Raw genomic sequence first — 18,473 nt, forward strand, 5'->3', positions numbered from 1 at the left:
GGGTTGCTAGGGGTGGAGCATGTAAACTGTGTGTGTAAAGCCCTCCTCTTACATTATTTTCATCCGTGCTTACGTACGGGACAGTGCTTCCGCATTCCTGAGCTCTCACCAGACAAGAGCAGTACTTAAACGGGCTGATGCAACGACCTCAGCTAGTCCCAAAAACCTACATCCGTCTCACTACTCCCGCACCGTCACGTTATTACTACTGCGGATTTTGGACGCACAATAGGTATGTCTGTTTATCAGCCGTCAAGATAACATTATGCCAGTGATGTCTGCCCTTCTCTTTGTTTGTATGCTGGAGTGAGAGCATGTTGTTTCAAGTTTTGGCGTTATTCTTTTGCACTTTTTCTAACCACGTTCATAACTCTTAAAATTATCCGGGTTTTCTTTTTTTTTTTTTTTTTTTTTTTTTTGAAGTTTGAGTCAGAGTCAAAAGAAAACTTAACGGGACGTGTTTTCACTTATTGGTAGTTTCAAAAGTCTGGACATTGAAAAGTTTTAAAACTTTTCATTGCAAAAGGCAATCAGCAATAAGTAAGTGTAATAACTGTTGTGGCGACTGTCGCCTCGCAGCTCGTTAGTTACAGACAACATTTGCTACATTACACGGGAGCTTGCGTCGGCACTGCTGGTATTTTCATCGCAGGAGTTTTAATGTCAGTGTTGCTAAACAGGGGAAGTCTCGGTTAGTGAATGTAGTTATGTAACAGTATACCCGCCGCACGCTGTGGGCTTTCATTGGAGGCTAGCTGTTAGCTAAGCGAGTCTGCTGCACCAAATTTACATGCAGTCTGCAGAGATTTAAGTAGTGCATGAATTAAACTTGTTATCACTGCACTGCCGAGGAGGTTCATGCGAGTCCACAGAGGTGTAGCGTCAGGGTCGGCTCTGCTCGTCCTGTAGTCAACTATACTTTCACTGTTACTATTAAAAAATTGCTTGTTGCTGCAACATAGTAGGCTTACGAGACTTGCAAAATGTCTGTTAGATAACCATGTTTGTCTGTTGCTATTAAGATTACAATTATTACAATAATAATTTTTTTTTATCAATTAATGTATCTCTATTTTTTGTGTTATATAGGCCTACCACACTTTTATTGTGCACATGTTATGTTTACAGTTTTGTTTTTTTTACCATATTGACCCAAATATTTGAAATTTACATTAAATACAAATAAATACATACATGAACATTAGACACTCATAGAAAGAAAAGAGATTTTTTTTTTTTTTTTGGTTCATTTTATGTTAATCAGTCATTTTAGTGTTCTTTATTTCACTAAATTCTATAATGAATGGTAATTAACATCTTATTACATTTTCACAGTGTCCAAACACAGTTGCATCATTGACAGAAGACAACTGGCAGGTTTTCTCTGAGTAAGTATTGCACATTTAAAACAGATTTAAAGTTGAATTAATCAAGAACCTCTCTTGAGTATCACCTTCTCCTATACTAAACAACCTTTTTTTTTTATGGCATAGCCAGCTTACAATTTAACACCCTGATGTCAATTACATGTGACGTATGTTTGGCAGCATGCAAGCACAGCTATGGATTTGAGCTTAGATTGGCTTGATTAGTAATATGGCAAATCATAGTTCATATTCTCTGCACGTTTCTGTATCTTTTCTGGATAAGGGAAACTGTTTGGTGTGTGCAGGCTACCTTTAAACAGACTGTATTTTAAATGTATCCTGAATCACCAGATAATCCAATTCTTTCCCTGTGTGATGAGTCAGTAAAAATCATACCCCCGTCTAAATGAGGATCTTAGAAAAGACTGACACTTAACTGTGTAACAGGGGCAGTAACCAGAACCTTAGTTATCCGTCCCTGTTGGCCTAAATGTTAGAGGCCAATTTAGGAATGGGAAAAATGATGTATGGTTGGATCCTTTGCATTTGCGTGTGTCTTTGTAACTTGTAAGTTCATAGGTTCAGTGTTTTCCTAGTGCATGTTCCTCAGCTGCTGCAGTGCTTGCTTGTACAGCGACATGCCGTGCAGGGGAAACTATTTGTGTTCTTTATATATGCGTTTCCTTTGTGTCTTTATCTGTGTTTGCGTGTGTCTAAGTGATCCAGCGTGTGTTGCCGAGGGTTTAAATGCCCCAGCGCCTGCCCAGGCACATTGGTAGGATATTTCCTGCATAAATGGAACGCTGCAGTGGATTAATGGGGAAGGGCTGGCGAGCCGACAAGCAGCGCAGGGCCGACAGGGCTGAGAGGCTGGACGTGGGCGCACAGGGTTTATTTTAAGTAGAAATGCCTTCCAGTGCATCTCTGGAGAGCTGGAATTGCCAAGGTGCACCCCAGTACACTGAATAGATAGCAGACGCATTGCAGGCGAGCCAGCCAACTATGCAACAACGAGTCTCAGTGATACTAATACTAATGCTGGGGGAGCAGATATTCACTGCTGCATGTATCACATTATCAGTCTCACATTGTAGTCCCCATAAGCCTTTCCACATGGTCTGTAAAAACAGTGTCAGGACAGGCTGGATGTGGAAGCAAACACCCAAATGTCCAGAGGTGTAACAGAGAAGAATCATTAAAGTCTGTAAGGTTTTCTTTTCAGAAAAGAGCCTAGTAAAAGTTGAATTTAAAAGGCCTAGGCACATAATTATGATTTCCAGATTGCCTGAATTTATTTAAGTTTAAGTGAATTTATTTATTCAAGTTTTCTCTATTTTCACAGAAATAACAGCCTTGTCACTAAACGTGGACCTAAACATTGATCCTTAGCCCACAGCGCTCCAGTGCAACAAACGCGTTAAACGTATAGTTTACTGCAGACACTTGTGCGTGTTGAATCAGACCCAGTGTCAGAAAGATGAGGAAATGTTAGAGTACAAAGTGTGAGGCAGTATTAAAGTGACAACCCGACATTACACAATAACCGTGATTGCCTCAACAGGCAGCCTTAAATCTGATTCTCTAAACTAGGTTGGCCAATATCTTATATTCAGAGATTTCATGTAATTTACCTCGGATTTGTCATAGACGTGAACTCCATACGTCTGAAATGGCTTTTGTCTGCAGTTTGTATTTTGAGTCCTTTAATCCACGTCTGAGCCAAGTCAGAGCTCGCTGCAATGCGAAGTCTAATCCTGATTTACAATGTGGAGGAAAATGGTAACATTATAATAAGTCAAGCAGGACCACCCAGGTGCAGAATATAGATGTGTGAGTGTTTGAATGGCATGAAGCAGGCTGAGCAGGAGTCCAGCCAATGATCACATAGTAATGTTTGACTGAAGGCAGCCACAGTTCTCTGGGGCTTTGTGCATATCTGCAGGTGCTTTTGTGTTTCCGTTTGCCTGAAAAAACTTGTAATCTTACTGTGACGTCTACAATAAAATGCAATAGATAAACTTCCTGCTCTCTTGTGTAATCTCATTGTGAACAAAAGTGGCCTCTGCATGCACTTGACTCCAGCCTGCTCACTGCTGCAGCCAATATCTCATCTTTATCAACAATGGTGGTTAAATATTCCTCACTGCTTTGGATTGTTTGGGAAAAATTAAGCAACCATGAGAAGATTTTCAAAAACAGACCCATTCTATCTGTGGCAGCTGTTCGGCCCTTAAGGACAGTAGAAATACATCTAAATAAAGCTAAGCAGAAAGGAGATCCTATTTCCTGTTGTCATAATCAAGTTGATGAGCAGAGATGACAGCAACATGATCAGGACAGCAGCCAATTTTAGGGCATCTCTTCCCTCCTCGTCCCTCCAATGAAAACATAATGAGGTGTTGGAGGAATGAGGATTCTGTATATTTGGACTGTCCTGTCCTCGAGGACAGTCGCTGCCAAATTCCCTGGTTTCCTCAGAGGATTGCGAAAGTCTGTAACTCAACACACACAGCCTGATGGAGGGCAGACGGTAATGATGATCGCTCAGACCTTGGCCACAGAGTGAGCGAGCGAGCGTGCCTTGGCCTGATCCTTTTTCACTCATTGTTCATTTTTTTTTAGCGCTCGTGTAGCGTTTGAGCTTTAGGAGCTGTTCTGCATGAGTTTTTGCAAGATGCTGGTGTGTGGGCTGTGCAGCGCCTTATTAGTCCTGAATTAGATTTTAATAAAGTATGCTGACAAAAAGTGGTCTTGGAAAGTTTGCACACCATGAGCCAGTGATTCAATGTTCAGCAGTCTGGCAGCGCAGTAATGCAACTTTGTGTCTCAGGCAAAGATAAATCAGAAATAAATGACATTTGACTCCTGCCTTTAAAATGACCAGGCTGGTAGAGGTTAGCGGTTTGTGGGTTCCTTTTTAAAAAAAAGCAACAGGTAATGAGGAGCCTTTGAAAGCCCCCTATAACCCCTCGCCTTCAGCATCTCAATAGGGGACGAGGATAATAGGGCCTCCAGTCGTGCTGCTGGCTATTGGTAAGGGTCTGAATTCCTCAGCTCTGCTAATTGCGCTCAGGAATGACTCAGGAAATGGACACATTTGCTCAAGCTGAGGACAGATAGAGTGTGTGCGCAAAGAAACCAGTCGGATTGTAACTAAATATATATATAGAGGACACAGTGACCGCCTGCACATATAGGGCCCCTCACATGCACACACTCTTCACGCACACCTCCAAGCTATCTGCTCTCATGCAGTAAGATTAGTTTTGGGCTGAAGCCAGAGACCTGCATCGGGTACGGTCTTACATTTCATAACTAATACATGACATTTCGGCTCCCCGCCCTTGGCTGCAGCATGTCTCCTCTCAGTTTAGCCCTGACAGGCAGTGTAGCCGGGCTGTGTAGGTGTCTTTGTCTGAGCCTAGTGTGGGCCTAAAAGGCTGTGGCACTGGCTTTTCTGCTCCACTGCAAAAGCACAGTGACGCCGTTGCATCATCAAATGCTGACCACTAATCCTCCGCTGCAGTCTAACACTGACAGAGAAAAAGAGAGAAAAATTACCCTCTATTGAAAAATGCAAAATATCACTTTGACTCATGCTTTTGGGTATAATTACGCTGTGTGAGTGCGATGTGTCAGCAAACTTTCCCCTGTGTTATACAGATGATACTTCATATTTCTAAGGGTACTTTTGAGGCGGGATTTTAAGACACTAGTGTGGCAGGTTGAAAGTCACTAAACAGATTAAAAGAAGCTTTCTTTTCAACTTTAAAGTCATACTAAGATCAAAAGACAGTCACGTCAAGACTCTGTTATTTGTTTTGAGTTTGCAACGGTACTATAAATTGTCTCTCAGTCACTTTTATGTGTCATAATTGATAGACATCCTGCTTCAGACAGTGTTTCACCTTTGTTTTTAGGCCGAAGGCAAAACTACCTGTGGGATTTGTGTGATCTGATGTCGTATATAAATGTGTGGTTGATGTATGTTTATGTACTCAAAATGTTTCAACGTGTATCTGTGTGAGTGTGTGTGTGTGCGTGTGTGTGTGTGTGGCAAGTCTAGTCTGAGCTGCATGTCTAAACAAGACATAGCAAGGAATGGGGGGCTTTCCTTGTCTGGCTGAGCGGTGTTGCATTACAATATACTTTATAGGAGCCAGACTAATAGACATGAAATACAATTATTCCTGAATTGACTTATTTTTTTAGTGTCAATTTCCTTTAAAAAAATCATGTTTGTCCAGAAGGGAGTCTAATCTGAGTCTGTACACCGGTCCTTAGTGTCTGGCCAACTTGAAACAGGACTCCATTTTGGCTCTGAAAGTGATTTATTCAGTCATTCCTAATGGGCGCTTCAGTTCCTGTGGCCGGTCTCTCGGCACAGGGTGTAGTTTGGATTGCATCTTTTAAATTCCAGCAAAGTTATTGGTCGGCAATGAGCAATGTATGAAAAATCGCAGCATATTGTAATGTTGAACATGTCAGGGCTTTTCTCTGCAAATGATGGTTGCATCAGGGTCCTTATATTGAATCCAGTCTCTCAGACACTGCAGTCCAGCAATTTATACCACTGTCTGTCGATTTTTGAAGCACTCTCTCACACTCTCTCTCTCTCTCTCTCTCATTCACCTTTGGATTAGCAGCCTACCTTATGGTTTGTCTTGCTCTTAGACAGACTGCAGAGAGAGAAAGTCTTTGGCAGCTTTCATTCCTACACTTCTCCTGGGACTTAGAGAGAGAGAGAAAGAGAGAGAGAGGGAATTTTGTTTGAGAGAGATTTTTTACCAGAGCTGTCTTGTTCTTTTTCTCTCCAGTAAAAACAAGAGCAAGCTGCCAAGTGCAGTGTAAATGGGAGTATACATACAGAGGGTGTGTGTGGGGCTGAGGGAGAGGGAGAGAGGGAAGGGGCTGTCAGAATTTAAATAATAAAATGCCTCATTGGACACTGGCTCCACAGAGGAACTTGTCCTTGAAGGGACTAAATCATGCAGGCTAAATCAAGGTGCTAAGGAACAGGTTGAAAGTAGGTGGCAGTCTGACACTGAATGTACTGTTTTAAGTCATAGTAATATGAGAAATTTAGATGCATCATGCAGTAATCTATGCCCCCAAAGTATAGCAAAGCATATGAGATTGACTTTTTTTGCAACTTGAAATTGAAAGCTAGAAGAAACTGCAGAAAATAAAGGTTTACAGCATTATGTGACATATCTCAGAGTCTCATTGCAGTTAAGAATAGATGTCCTCTTGTTAAAAGTGAGCTGATTTGGTTTCCCCCATGCTCAACGGTATACTTCCAGTCCAACTGTAAAAACATTAAGTGAAGCCCATAAGCAGGGTGGAGTACATTCGAATAGAGTTACATAACATTGTTTTTTTCATTACCTCCTTTATGGCTTTTGTAATAGAGCGTTGTTCAGCCCTTCAGCAAAGAAAGAAAAACTTGGTTTAACTTACAATACTGTCCGCCTGTCAGCTCGTCACCCACTAGCAGTGTCAGCTGTTTCCCCAGCACCTCACAATAACCGTCTTTGTTGGATCCATATGAGAGGGGCTTTGTGTGGTTTGTGCCCCACCTGCAGAGGTTTGGGAGGCAAATGTGAAATAAATTGTTAGTGTGGAAGTCACGCTGATATTATCAATCGTTTTAAAGTCCTCATACTTTTTGGTCTAGCTGCTAATCCCGCCTGATATTTTGTCAGAGGGCCAAGTTTTTTCAAGAATCAGTTGTATCAGTTTTGAGGGATTTTTTTTAACTTATTTGATCCACGCTGTGATTCTGTTTGAAGATGTCAAATTGAAGCTCAAGGCTCAACTCTTCTTTCCATATTATACCATTTTAACTGTATTTATTTTTAATCATTTAGACTGAGGAGTCAGAGAAACAGCGTCTCTAAAATTCCGTCTTCTCGCTCCTCCTCTGCAGGGATGGGCAGGGTACAGTCGAGTCATGTTTCACTGTTCCCCTCTAACATTTGTTTTTTATTTGGCCATCAGAAGTTTTCCAGCACTTGGTCTTACAGTAATTAGAGAGCCTTCTTAATTCTGCAGCCACTTCCTTTAGGTCTGCACAAGTTCTCCTTTTGCTCCTTTCAGTCCCTCATTCCTGCCTGATTACATAAAAAAAAAAAAGTGCAGTGGTAAACCCCTCCAAACGATCCCAGGTTGGTGTAAGAGGCTGCGGTGGAATGCACAAGTGTTGACATGATTGCTTTTGATATCCTCTGAATCCTCTTTTCAGAAAAAGGCAGAGGAACATTTCAAATGGAAACCACTCCGTGATTGATCAGAAGCACAAATGCAGCAGATAGCCCTCTGTGTATGTCATTGTTCCAAGGAGTTCCATGGCTTTCCTTTGCTTGTGAAACTGCAGAGATGTGTGTGTGTGTGTGTGTGTGTGTGTGTGTGTGTGTGTAGCTGCTGACAGTGTGAAGTTGTTTTTTTTTTCACTAGCTGCTGTAAAGAAAGATAACACAGCTGTGAAAGCTGTCAACGTTTGAATGCATTCTAGAAGACAGCAAGACATGATGAGAAAAATGTTGACCAAAACAAAAAAGGAAACAAGAAAAACGATAGAATTTCTTTAATATTGTTGATTTATTGTTTACCATGCAACCATGTTGTTGTTTTGCTGAATTGACTTTGCTTTAGGAGTTATTATAGCCTACTTGAATACAACCAGGATGTAATCAGCTGCATTAAAAATGCATTTAGAGTAATTTTGGCTAATTGTCCCCTCTCTTTCTCTTTTCTGTCTTCTCACAGGGGCGGCGGAGGCGGGGTCGGACATGATGCCGGGACAGATACCTGACCCCTCGCTGGCGGCCGGCTCCCTGCCAAGCCTGGGCCCCCTGGCAGGCATCTCGGCCACCACGCTCACCGATCAACTCAAACTGGCTGACTTCCGCCAGCTGGGCGCCATACTGTCCCCGCTGCACTTCCTGGGGAGGCTGGGGAAGAGGCCGCTGGCCATAAAGACTGAGGTGAGGAGGAAGAGCAGAGCGAAAAAAAAAAAAAGAGGAAACGGTCCAGTCATAGAGTGTGTGAAAGACGTGCGTCAGGTCGCAGGGTGTCAGACAAACAATGTTTCAGATCCCTCTATCAAGGAAGGTTCAATCTTTTTCTTCCAAAAACTCTGTTGCTCTTGTTTGACCCCAAAAAAACTAAAATCAGATGTAGTGGATTTGTGTTTATAATCTAAACTATTGAGGTTTTTATTGTGCTTGTAATTTTTTGACAGTTGATTAAATGAAAATGAAGTGGCAGAAGTTTGTTTTAAGTCAAATAATAACTCTTGATCCACAATATTTTATCATCAGTGTGTTTGGTTTTTAATGAAGTAGACTAATGAATAAGTCTGTAGTTTATCTGTGCCTGGGCGTTTACCCCCTCTAGCACTTAGAACAAGAATTACATTGCAGGTTGCATAACAGTTTTTGCCCCATCTAGATGATCCCAACTGTTGGTTGTATGGTTAAGTATTCTATCTGTTAATAGAAAATGGTAATTGCCTGTTTTTCCTCTTATTAAACACCCTAATCAAATGCCTCATTCTCATAGTAATAAAACCCTGTGTTTGCAGATGGATGAAGACGAGGATAGGAGGAAAAGGAGACGAGAGAAAAACAAGGTAGCAGCAGCACGATGCCGAAACAAAAAGAAGGAACGGACAGACTTCCTTCAAAGGGTGAGTTTATGACACAGCAGGATCAGATCAGCTCAGGGTGGTAGCTATGAATAGCCTGACTTCAGTTAACCCTGAACAGCTGATTTTTGATCCATCCTATACTATTGGATAATAGTTTATTGGAGAAAACATTCAGTTTTGGTTGGGAAGGAAAATAATTTTGGTTTGAATTTTTGAGTTTCCGGCATTTTCCTTTTTTTTTTTTTTTTTTCTTTTACCCTGTTGTTTCCTTTAGTTTTGTCCTTTTAGTTTCAGTCCCAACCTGTACTTTTCCTCAGAACCCATCAGTCTAGTCATTGCTGTCAGTTGTATTTCTTCTTGTACTTTCTAACTCAGTCAGGCTTATTCAAGCCTCGTTTAAATTATTATTATTTTTTTCTGAAGGCATTTTTCAATGTATTAATATTAAGTTCTTCAATATTCTCGTATTCTCTAGGAATCAGAACGCCTGGAGATGGTGAACTCTGAGCTGAAGGCCCAGATTGAGGAGCTCCGTATTGAAAGGCAGCAGCTAATGGTGATGCTGAACCTCCACCGGCCCACCTGCATCGTGAGGACCGACAGCGTCAAAACACCTGAGAGCGAGGCCAACCCCTTGCTGGAGCAGCTGTCCGCCGACAAAAAGTGAAACCAGGAAACCAAGGGTGCGAAAACCCTGATTCCTAAAACTAGCACCACTGTGGCAGCCATTTTCTATGAAACCATAACTGGCAATACATTTCTAAACATGCACTTGAGCTCCACACTGAGGACTTATGGAGACTCTGCCCAAAGACAGGGGGGGGGGGGAGGGGGGGGGGGGGGGTTAAGGGCTTCTTTAGCACTGCTACATGAGCTGGCTCTGTCCATTGGAAGACTGGAAACACCCAGTTTTATCTCTACATTAAGTGTTGTTGTTGACACCTATTGTGCCTAGCTGTTACTTCAACCTCCTCTGCATAAAGGGACCAATGGAAACAGTAGAGTATGAATGGAAACAACAGTGAGGAAACACACTAATATCAATATGGTGCTCTATTACAAAACCCCATTGTAGATTGTGTGGCATTGTTTGAATGCAGAGGCCCACAAAAGTGTTCGGCAGTTTTCTTTTGTATGATAGCCGAAATATACAGGTGTAGAGTTTTATAGCATACAATACTCAATACAAGTACACCAGAAGAAGTAGAGGTTCCTTGTTTTTGTAATATTGATTCGTATACCCTGCCTCAAATGTGGCAGGTACCGGTTGATCCGATTTGTGGTGACGCTGGCGTCATGAACAGCACATATACAAAAAAATGTTTACACAGTTATTTTTTAGGACTTGTTGTCTGTCTATTATTGTTTTTTACTGCTTTGTATACATAAACATATGAAATGCTTGTTAATCACTTGATGTGATTTGTCTTTTCAATCTTCTCAGTCTGTGTCTGTCATGTTACGCTGTCAAACAGCTGTGAAAACAAAAAGGATATCTTTTCAGCTGAGCAGTATGTCTATGTCTGTTCTGGACTTATGTATGACTGGTACTCTGAATAGATTAAATTTTATTTTCTAACTACAACCAAGGATAGACTGTTATTTACACCATCAGACATGTTTTAAGTTTACTTAAGTCAATTGAAAGGTGATGTAAATGTTCTTCTCAGTCATGATACCAGAAGTTTTAAGAGACCCAAATTGTGAATTCCTTTTTTTTTCTTCCAAAAATAAGGGTTTAACTATCATTTTCAAATATATGAAAAGTCGATCATAATTGTTCATAACAGCTCCCATAGTTCAGGACTCAATTTTCCATTCAGCAGAATTAACAGGAAGCTGTAGACAGCATGTAGAAAGTAATGATGCAATATATATATATATATATATATATATATATATATATATATATATATATAATTATTATTATTATTATTATTATTATTATTATTATTATTATAATAATAATAATAATAATAATAATAATAATAATAGTAGTAGTAGTAGTAGAAGTAGTTAATGAATGTAAAGAGCATTCACACTTCAGGAACAACATAACTACGCCCTGACACTGATAGGCCTAGACACTTTCTATTTGAGTCTTCCCCTAAAAAAACAGTTTTGATTTCCTCAAATTTTTTATTATTGCATCGACGGAAAGACTCCCATCATTAACAATACAATAATAGCTTTCTAATCACCATTTTGTACTGATATGATTAGCCTGATCAATGAGTTGACGATCAAAAAGCGTTTTTTAATCAACCTCGGGTGGTCAAGATTTGACAAAGAACACCTGATTGTCAACAGTGCTGTCCCCACAACACTTAATACCTAAATATCTGTTAATACCTAAAGTAGAGCTGAATTAATATGTTTTAAAGACATGAACAAAACATTAAGTTTATTTTGTGGTGTGCGTGAATGTAGCGTAGTAGGTAGTAGGTCTACTCACACTGCGGTCAACAGCTCCATCTAGCGGGTTGTTTTATGAACTGCATCATTAGCAGTCAACTCGAGGACGAGATAAAACTTCACTGAATCAGGTTTTAAACACAATACTGATTGATATCTGGTAAGTTGCTGGGGAAAAAAAAAACATGTAACCGCTATTTATATATAGTTTTCGACCTCAAACTGTTTGAATTTTCCCGAGTTTTTAAATTTTTATCACGGTTGTTTCTGCGGTTAAACGTCGGTTTCAATGAAACAGGTTAAACTACTCTGCAGAGATGACAAAACCTGCTTAGGTAAGCCACTATTAAACTTACAAGGGAACTGTTAAAAGAATAGGTGAATGTTTGTTTTATAACTTACTGGTTAGGCTACTTTATAATAACTAGTCAAACTGCTCTAACCGATAAAATGAGTCGAAGAAAAAAACAAGAAATCATTTCATTCAAGCTTCAAGAGCGGTATCTATCTGATTTGTAACATAAAAACAGTGGTGACAGTGATAGTAGACTACTCATTTTCTAAGATGTAGCTATGTTAAAGTGTGCAAAATAATTTAGAAATTGGCTAGTCGAAGCTCAAGTAGCCTATAAACTCTGAGTTTGAATGTTAGTCACCTCGGAAAGTAAATGAATGAACACATGTTGTGTAATGTATATATATTGTAGCCTACAATATTTGACTGAACATAAAGTGTAAAGTTTAAGTATGACATATTGAAAAACTGCAGTAAAAGTTCCCTTAATCGTAATTAAGTACATTATTTGAGTAATTGATCCTACTCTCCACCACTCCACAACCTTAAAGCTTAGATAAAGACATGTCAACTGCTACAAACCTTTTATCTATGAGTAAATTGAACTTTTATTCAAGTAAAGCTACTTCACACTGTTTACTAGTTCTTCTTTAGCTAACAGCCTCACCTCTCTCCTCTGGGGTTTGCAGTGCAGGTCCAGGTGATACTGTGAGGATCTTGTGGTGGATGGATCAACGTGAAGAGACAGTGTAGTTCTCCAGTAAAAAAGAGAACGGACAGCAGCTGATGGATCAGGTTCAGGAGCCGACCCAGGGTCCAGTGACTGTCAGTGGTGATGAGTGGGACACTGACCTAGAGACAGAAAGTAGGTTAAAGAGATCATACAGTTAAATAACAATGGATGCTTAGTCTGGGACCTCCTCATTTTTTTTTCTCATTTTCTTTGGATTTTTCCCACTTGCTTTCAGAAGCCCAGAGTTTGTCTCCTGCTGAGCTGTATCTGCAGGCCTGCCGGCAGACAGGGGCCATCCCTGTTTCATCCTTTCTCAACCTGGTTGAAGCAGATCTCAATCTGAACCACTATGGTGTGGGACCTCAGGGGGCCAAAGCTCTGGCCATAGTCTTGCAAGTAGGGACATCAAATGTCTTCATTCTCTTTAATACAGTAAAAAGACGTACAAAATAAAGGAACACAACTGAATGGCTAAAATATTTCTAAAAAAAAAATCTTCTTTGACTTTGACTTTGACTAAAGTTAGGTTAGTCCGGGAAGGTTTCTCTTTCTCTAAACTTCTCATAGAGTTTATAAAGAAAGACATACGATAAGAAGAGAGATTGGGCCTGGAATTGTTTCAATTATCTGAAGTCTATTTTTTGTCTTTTTAATGATTCAGACTGACAATACCATCACGCATCTCGAGCTAGAGGACAACAATCTTCATGCAGAGGGTGCACGTTACCTAATGGAGATGCTTCAAACAAACATGACCATTCAGAGTATTGTAAGTAAAATAATACATCAGTACTGAAAAATCTGCCTGGTACATAGAAGCCAGGTAACATGGTATTTGTGTTGATCTGCAAAAGGAGCGATGTCTTTGAGATTAGAATATTTTTGTCTCCATGTGTTTCCTTCAGAATCTTTCCAACAACCAGCTGTACCATGAAGGAGCGGAAATCATTTCCAAAATGCTGTTGGACAATTACTACATCAAATCCATCAAACTATCAGGTGAGTCTTTTACCTATCAAGATATTTTGCAATGTTTGCCTGGCTTGGAAAAATAGATTAATTGGCAATGCTTTATAATTGTTTAACAAATGAAATACATCCCTACTTCCTCCTCTTAGGAAATCATTTTGATGACTCTGCTGCTAAATATTTTGCGGATGCTTTAAAGGTCAGTTCAAAGAATTGAGTGTTCAAACCATGTTGAAAATGACCATTCACGCTCCTAACAATTTCCATGGACATATTCCAAGAGGGAGCTGTCTCATCATACATTAAGCTTTAGCTCAACATTTTCTCTCTTCTCAGGGTGACTACGTGGTGAAGGAGCTGGACCTCAGTCACAACATGTTCCGTGTTATAGGAGGAGTTCACCTCGGTCATATGTTGGGTACAGAGGTTCAATTCTAACTGCATTTGGAGTGCGTCGCTTCTGATGTCGTATTTATAAATGACCAAACAAATAATGTATCGCATACATTTGGAACTAATGCAAAACAAGACTCACACAGATATTAGTGACCTTAAAGTAAAAATTAATTATTACATTTTTTTTTCTTGAATAAATGAACAGAAATGAATTTTCATCAACTGATTTTTGGACATATTGTAGGAACAGCATCCAAGCCTCTGGCCTGTTATCAGATGTATATCATGGCAGTGATTGACTTGGACTTCTTGGTGCGTTACCGACCATAAAAAGTCAAACTTTGTGGCTTTTAAAGACCATCTGTTCTGTTAAGTTTGTATTTCTGCCAGTGGAAGCTAACTAGTTTGGCTAATTAAATTAACACTCAATGTATCTTGGTCACTGTCAGTGTCTTTATCTTCCAAAATGTGTGATATAATCCAGGGTGAAAATGAATATCTTAAGGGTAACTGCAGTTTAGATTAAATACATGTAGATTTATAGAGTAGTAGAGTTGTGGTGAGTGATTTATTAGCTAAATATAGCCCACTTTGACTGTGAAAGTCTTCATGTGATGTTTCTGGCTTGAAGTTCTGAACATATTGTAACCTTTGATTCCCTGCCTTATAGCCACAAACGTAGGTATTGAAGTCCTAAATCTGAGCTGGAATAACCTTTGTGCGGGCGGTGCAGTGGCTTTAAGTGCTGGCCTGAAGGTGACAAACAAAATGCTCTAGTGTTTATTACATGCCTTGTTTTTGCATCGTATCATTGCCTCACCCTCACCCTCACCCTGCTCTTCTCCTCAGGAAAACTCAACTCTGAAGAAGCTCCAGCTGTCATGGAACGGTTTTAGACAGGTTGAGGCAGAGTCACTGGGTCAGGCGCTAAAACACAACCACACGCTGGTGCTGCTGGACCTCAGCAGTAACCGTTTAGACGATAAGGCTGCGATGCTGCTCTGCAAGGGCCTCGCCACCAATGACACCCTCAGGGTCCTCAAGGTGAGAGCTTGAAATACTGATACCTCAAAACATTGGGATTTGATGTTGCGTTTTGAGCATCAGCATTTTGCTCTGAAGTCTTCACAGCAGTGTAACATTGAAAGACGCACAGAGCGGATAACGTCACTACATTTCAAATGTGAGGTTATTTATTTAATTTATACTTTTATTTCTTATTTTAGCTGAATGCCTTATTTCTTAAGGATGTTATTTGTTAACACATTGTCATATTTAATCTTCTCTATGATTGTTAACAGTGTTTTGGGGACTTTTTTTATTTTCCCTTCGTTGTGGTCATTTTGATGTCTTTTGTGAAGCACTTTGTTTTGCCTTTTTGCTGAAATGTGCGATAGAAATAAACTTGACTGTTGAATGTTTTGCATCCTACTTAACTGTTGATTCTTTCAGGATGATATTTTTGTGTTTATTATGTTCAGCTCTCCCATAACCTCCTGACCAATACCGGAGCTCTTACGCTGCTGAAAACAATGAAAAACAACATGGAATCAGCAGTGGAGGAGATTGATATTTCTGTAAGTGATATGTTTAAAATTGAGCGTATATGTGAATCTTAAGTCTTTGACTACATGATGAATATATATTGCCTGTGTGTAGACTGTTTTTGTGAATGAAGACTTTTTGGAGCTGTTGGAAGTGGTCCATCAAAGACGCCCTGCTCTAGATGTTCGGTTCATCATCATGAACTCTGTCAGCAGGAACTTATCGGCCCTCCAGATCTTTCAGGTCAGTGATCATCAAGGAAGAGAAATCTGGTGACAGACTGAATCTTTATACACATGACGTTACAAAAAATTTCCTAAATAGATCATTCATGTATGAACTTGTACTTTCTGTTTTCTGATAAAATACAAAAAACATTGATTCTTTCATAGAAATTCTTTGAAGCACAAAATAAGAGCGTCACAGACTTCTTCCAGGCCTTAGATGAAGACGGAGCCAAGACTATCTCTACGTCCACCTTTAGAAAGGCTGTGAAGGTCAGGATAATAAGTAGTAAACACAAGATACTCCACTTAGCTGAAGTATTCAGTTTGTTATGGTGAGCTTTGGAGGAAATAATATTTCCATGCATGCAGGAAGCTAATGTACCTCTGGATCAGAGACAGCTTGAGTGGTTGATAAGGAAGTTTGATAAAGACTGCACAGCCACCATCCTCTACAGGTTAGTGTGTGAACTGGTGTGTGTAGAATAATACAATTACAACTAGAGGTCAAATGAAAATCTTTTCTGTTGAGCTTTCAAACACAACTCTATCAACAGAGTGTGCTCAGTTGAAATGATCTGGGAACTTCTCCTTTGCCATTTTTGTGACACTGGCTTGATTAGATGCTTGTTAGTTTCCTTGTTTGGAGCCTTATCCTGGATTTGATTTGATTTGAAATGCTGTTTAAATGGAACTTGAGAAACTTTCTTGTTGCCTTGTTGACATGATGATTACAGTGTCCAGGTTACTGATCTGTTTGCAACTGTGTCCTGATTTCTCATCATCTCAGTTGCTGTGATCTGTACCGGCAAACACTGTTCAGGAACATACATAAGGTGTTTACATGCACACTAAACTGGTTTTTATCTAAACCAGGATAAGGGCTGGAGCTTATCCAGAATTTGTGAGCTTTATGTGCACAACATATCCAGGATGCTTTTAAAACCAAATCATAGTGAACATATAAACACTCACACTCATTCTCTGAACTTCTGTTTTTAACCCAAAGCAGCCACGTATGTATAAACTGTATAAAACAAAGACCTGACTTTAGCTTTCCCTCTTTGTTGCAGTCAGTTTGCTGAGCTGTCTTAGATGAGGATTTGGTTCAACCATGGAGCAACATCAAATAAAGGTTCATGTGATCTGTTATCTGATTCAGTTTGATATATTCCAGCAATATTTAACTTCAGGTAGTTCTTATATTTTTGTTATACAAATCTCTCAAAAGTCAAATTAATTTATATATTAAATTCAGAAATATCTTTGATAGGAAGAGGACCTGGGATCACAAACCCATGGGTTTTGTGCACAGCTAACAGATTTGAACAAATAGCAGCCTACGACCTCACTTACCCTCCCTGCTTCCGCTGTAGTTCTTTGCTCATCCCAGTCCTGTCCCAGTTCTGTCCCGTGTGAATACTTGAACCCCTGACACCAAACAGCTGCACCCACCTGAGCATGCCAGCTGTCTGTGCTTCTGCCGGATCCTCCACCTCATTCTCCCCATCCAAAAATAATCTTCTGGTATGACAACAGAACAAGAGGACGAAGAAAAAGAGAGCTGGCATCTAGATCAAAGGGCCCGCGAGGAGAGGAAGAATAGGGCCAGATGCAGGTAGTTGTTTCCCCACATTGGTCAGCTTTGAATGAATTGCGCTGTAAAGGAAACAGAATGAATAATGCATGCTACGGTTACTTAATGCAGGCCCTGCACAGATCCGGATTATTGAGAGTGTTGATGAATTGTCTCAAGGTGTGATAATAAACAGTATAATGTGTTTCTGTCAGGTGTCCACACAGAAGATGATGAAACGTAGCACCCTCTCACACAATCATATGTTGGATCATTAGGATTTTAAATTTACATCCAGTTGAGCTTTATGCATTTTTTTTTAACTCCAAGGTGGCACATTGTGCGCTTTCCTATCATTGTGATTATTAAAATGATTTCTGTGAGAGACTGCCAGATGTTTGACGACTGGCTGTAAGTGAGGTCCTCAGGTGATATATAGACCTGTCACTGTTTCCACTCAAAGCTAACAGTCAATGCCCAATAAGCATTGTTCAAACAATCAAGTACAACCATTCCTAACAGTAAACCGGAGCTCTGTGCCTCCACAGCTTCCTATCAATGCTTGTATGAGAACATGCCTTCCTTTATGAAAAACAATAGTTCTTACTCTTAAAGATTTATTTTAGGGCTTTTTTTTTGCCTTTAATGAAGAGATCGGAGAGTGGATAGAGTTTGAAATCAGGGAGAGAGAGTGGGGAACGACCTGTGGGAAAGGAGCCACAGGTGGGATCTGAACCTGGGCTGCCCGCTTGGAGGACCATGGCCTCCATACATGGGGGCGTGTGCACTAACCATTGCGCCACCAGCGACCAAAAAGTTCTTACCCTTATGTGCAACACTGTCTGCTTGTTCCTGCATCTGAATTGCAGATTTAAAAAAATCTGTTCTCTTACATTCACATAAGGTCATTTAAAATGTAAATAAAGCTTGCAGGCATTCTCAATGTATAAATAAAGCAAAGCTAATAACTTGAACATGCAGGAGGCTCATGGCTATATTTACAGAAGTCCCTTTACATTAGTGCAACATTAATGCCATTGTTGAAGGACACTCAATTTACTGGAAAATTTAAAGAGAAAATGTTAATCTCAGTAAACTCTTGTAATCAGGGTTAAAGTATAGAAATGAAGATTGGGCACATTTCAGCTCCTCAGTTACAGACCTATAAGGCCTCCATCTCAGAACAATCCAAAACAAAACATGTTATATGATCACACTTATACAGAAGATCAGTGTTTGGATTCTGGAAAGAAGACACAAATGATTAATTTTCAATTATTTTGTTTGAACTTCAAAGTTTGA

The 18,473-nt window shown here is 39.9% G+C and overlaps 2 protein-coding genes across 2 annotated transcripts; both read left to right on the top strand.

The window, feature by feature from the left end:
• Window positions 1-83: 83 nt before the first annotated feature.
• LOC110001456 (jun dimerization protein 2-like) lies at window positions 84-10,603 on the top strand. The gene is made up of 5 exons (XM_020656946.3): window positions 84-232; window positions 1,336-1,388; window positions 8,136-8,353; window positions 8,953-9,057; window positions 9,494-10,603. Exons 3-5 carry the CDS (start codon window positions 8,159-8,161, stop codon window positions 9,683-9,685), a joined length of 492 nt encoding a protein of 163 aa, XP_020512602.2. The 5' UTR covers window positions 84-232; window positions 1,336-1,388; window positions 8,136-8,158; the 3' UTR covers window positions 9,686-10,603.
• Window positions 10,604-12,514: 1,911 nt separating this feature from the next.
• On the top strand, window positions 12,515-18,457 carry LOC110001450 (leucine-rich repeat-containing protein 74A-like). The gene is made up of 13 exons (XM_065964121.1): window positions 12,515-12,593; window positions 12,697-12,857; window positions 13,123-13,230; window positions 13,367-13,460; window positions 13,580-13,629; window positions 13,767-13,848; window positions 14,497-14,582; window positions 14,676-14,870; window positions 15,308-15,403; window positions 15,486-15,614; window positions 15,764-15,868; window positions 15,968-16,053; window positions 16,669-18,457. The coding sequence occupies exons 1-13, from the start codon at window positions 12,515-12,517 to the stop codon at window positions 16,688-16,690; spliced, it is 1,293 nt and encodes a 430-aa protein (XP_065820193.1). The 3' UTR covers window positions 16,691-18,457.
• The last annotated feature ends 16 nt before the right edge of the window (window positions 18,458-18,473 follow it).

This window comes from Labrus bergylta, chromosome 15 (genome assembly GCF_963930695.1).
Source record: "Labrus bergylta chromosome 15, fLabBer1.1, whole genome shotgun sequence".
Classification (NCBI taxonomy): domain Eukaryota; kingdom Metazoa; phylum Chordata; class Actinopteri; order Labriformes; family Labridae; genus Labrus; species Labrus bergylta.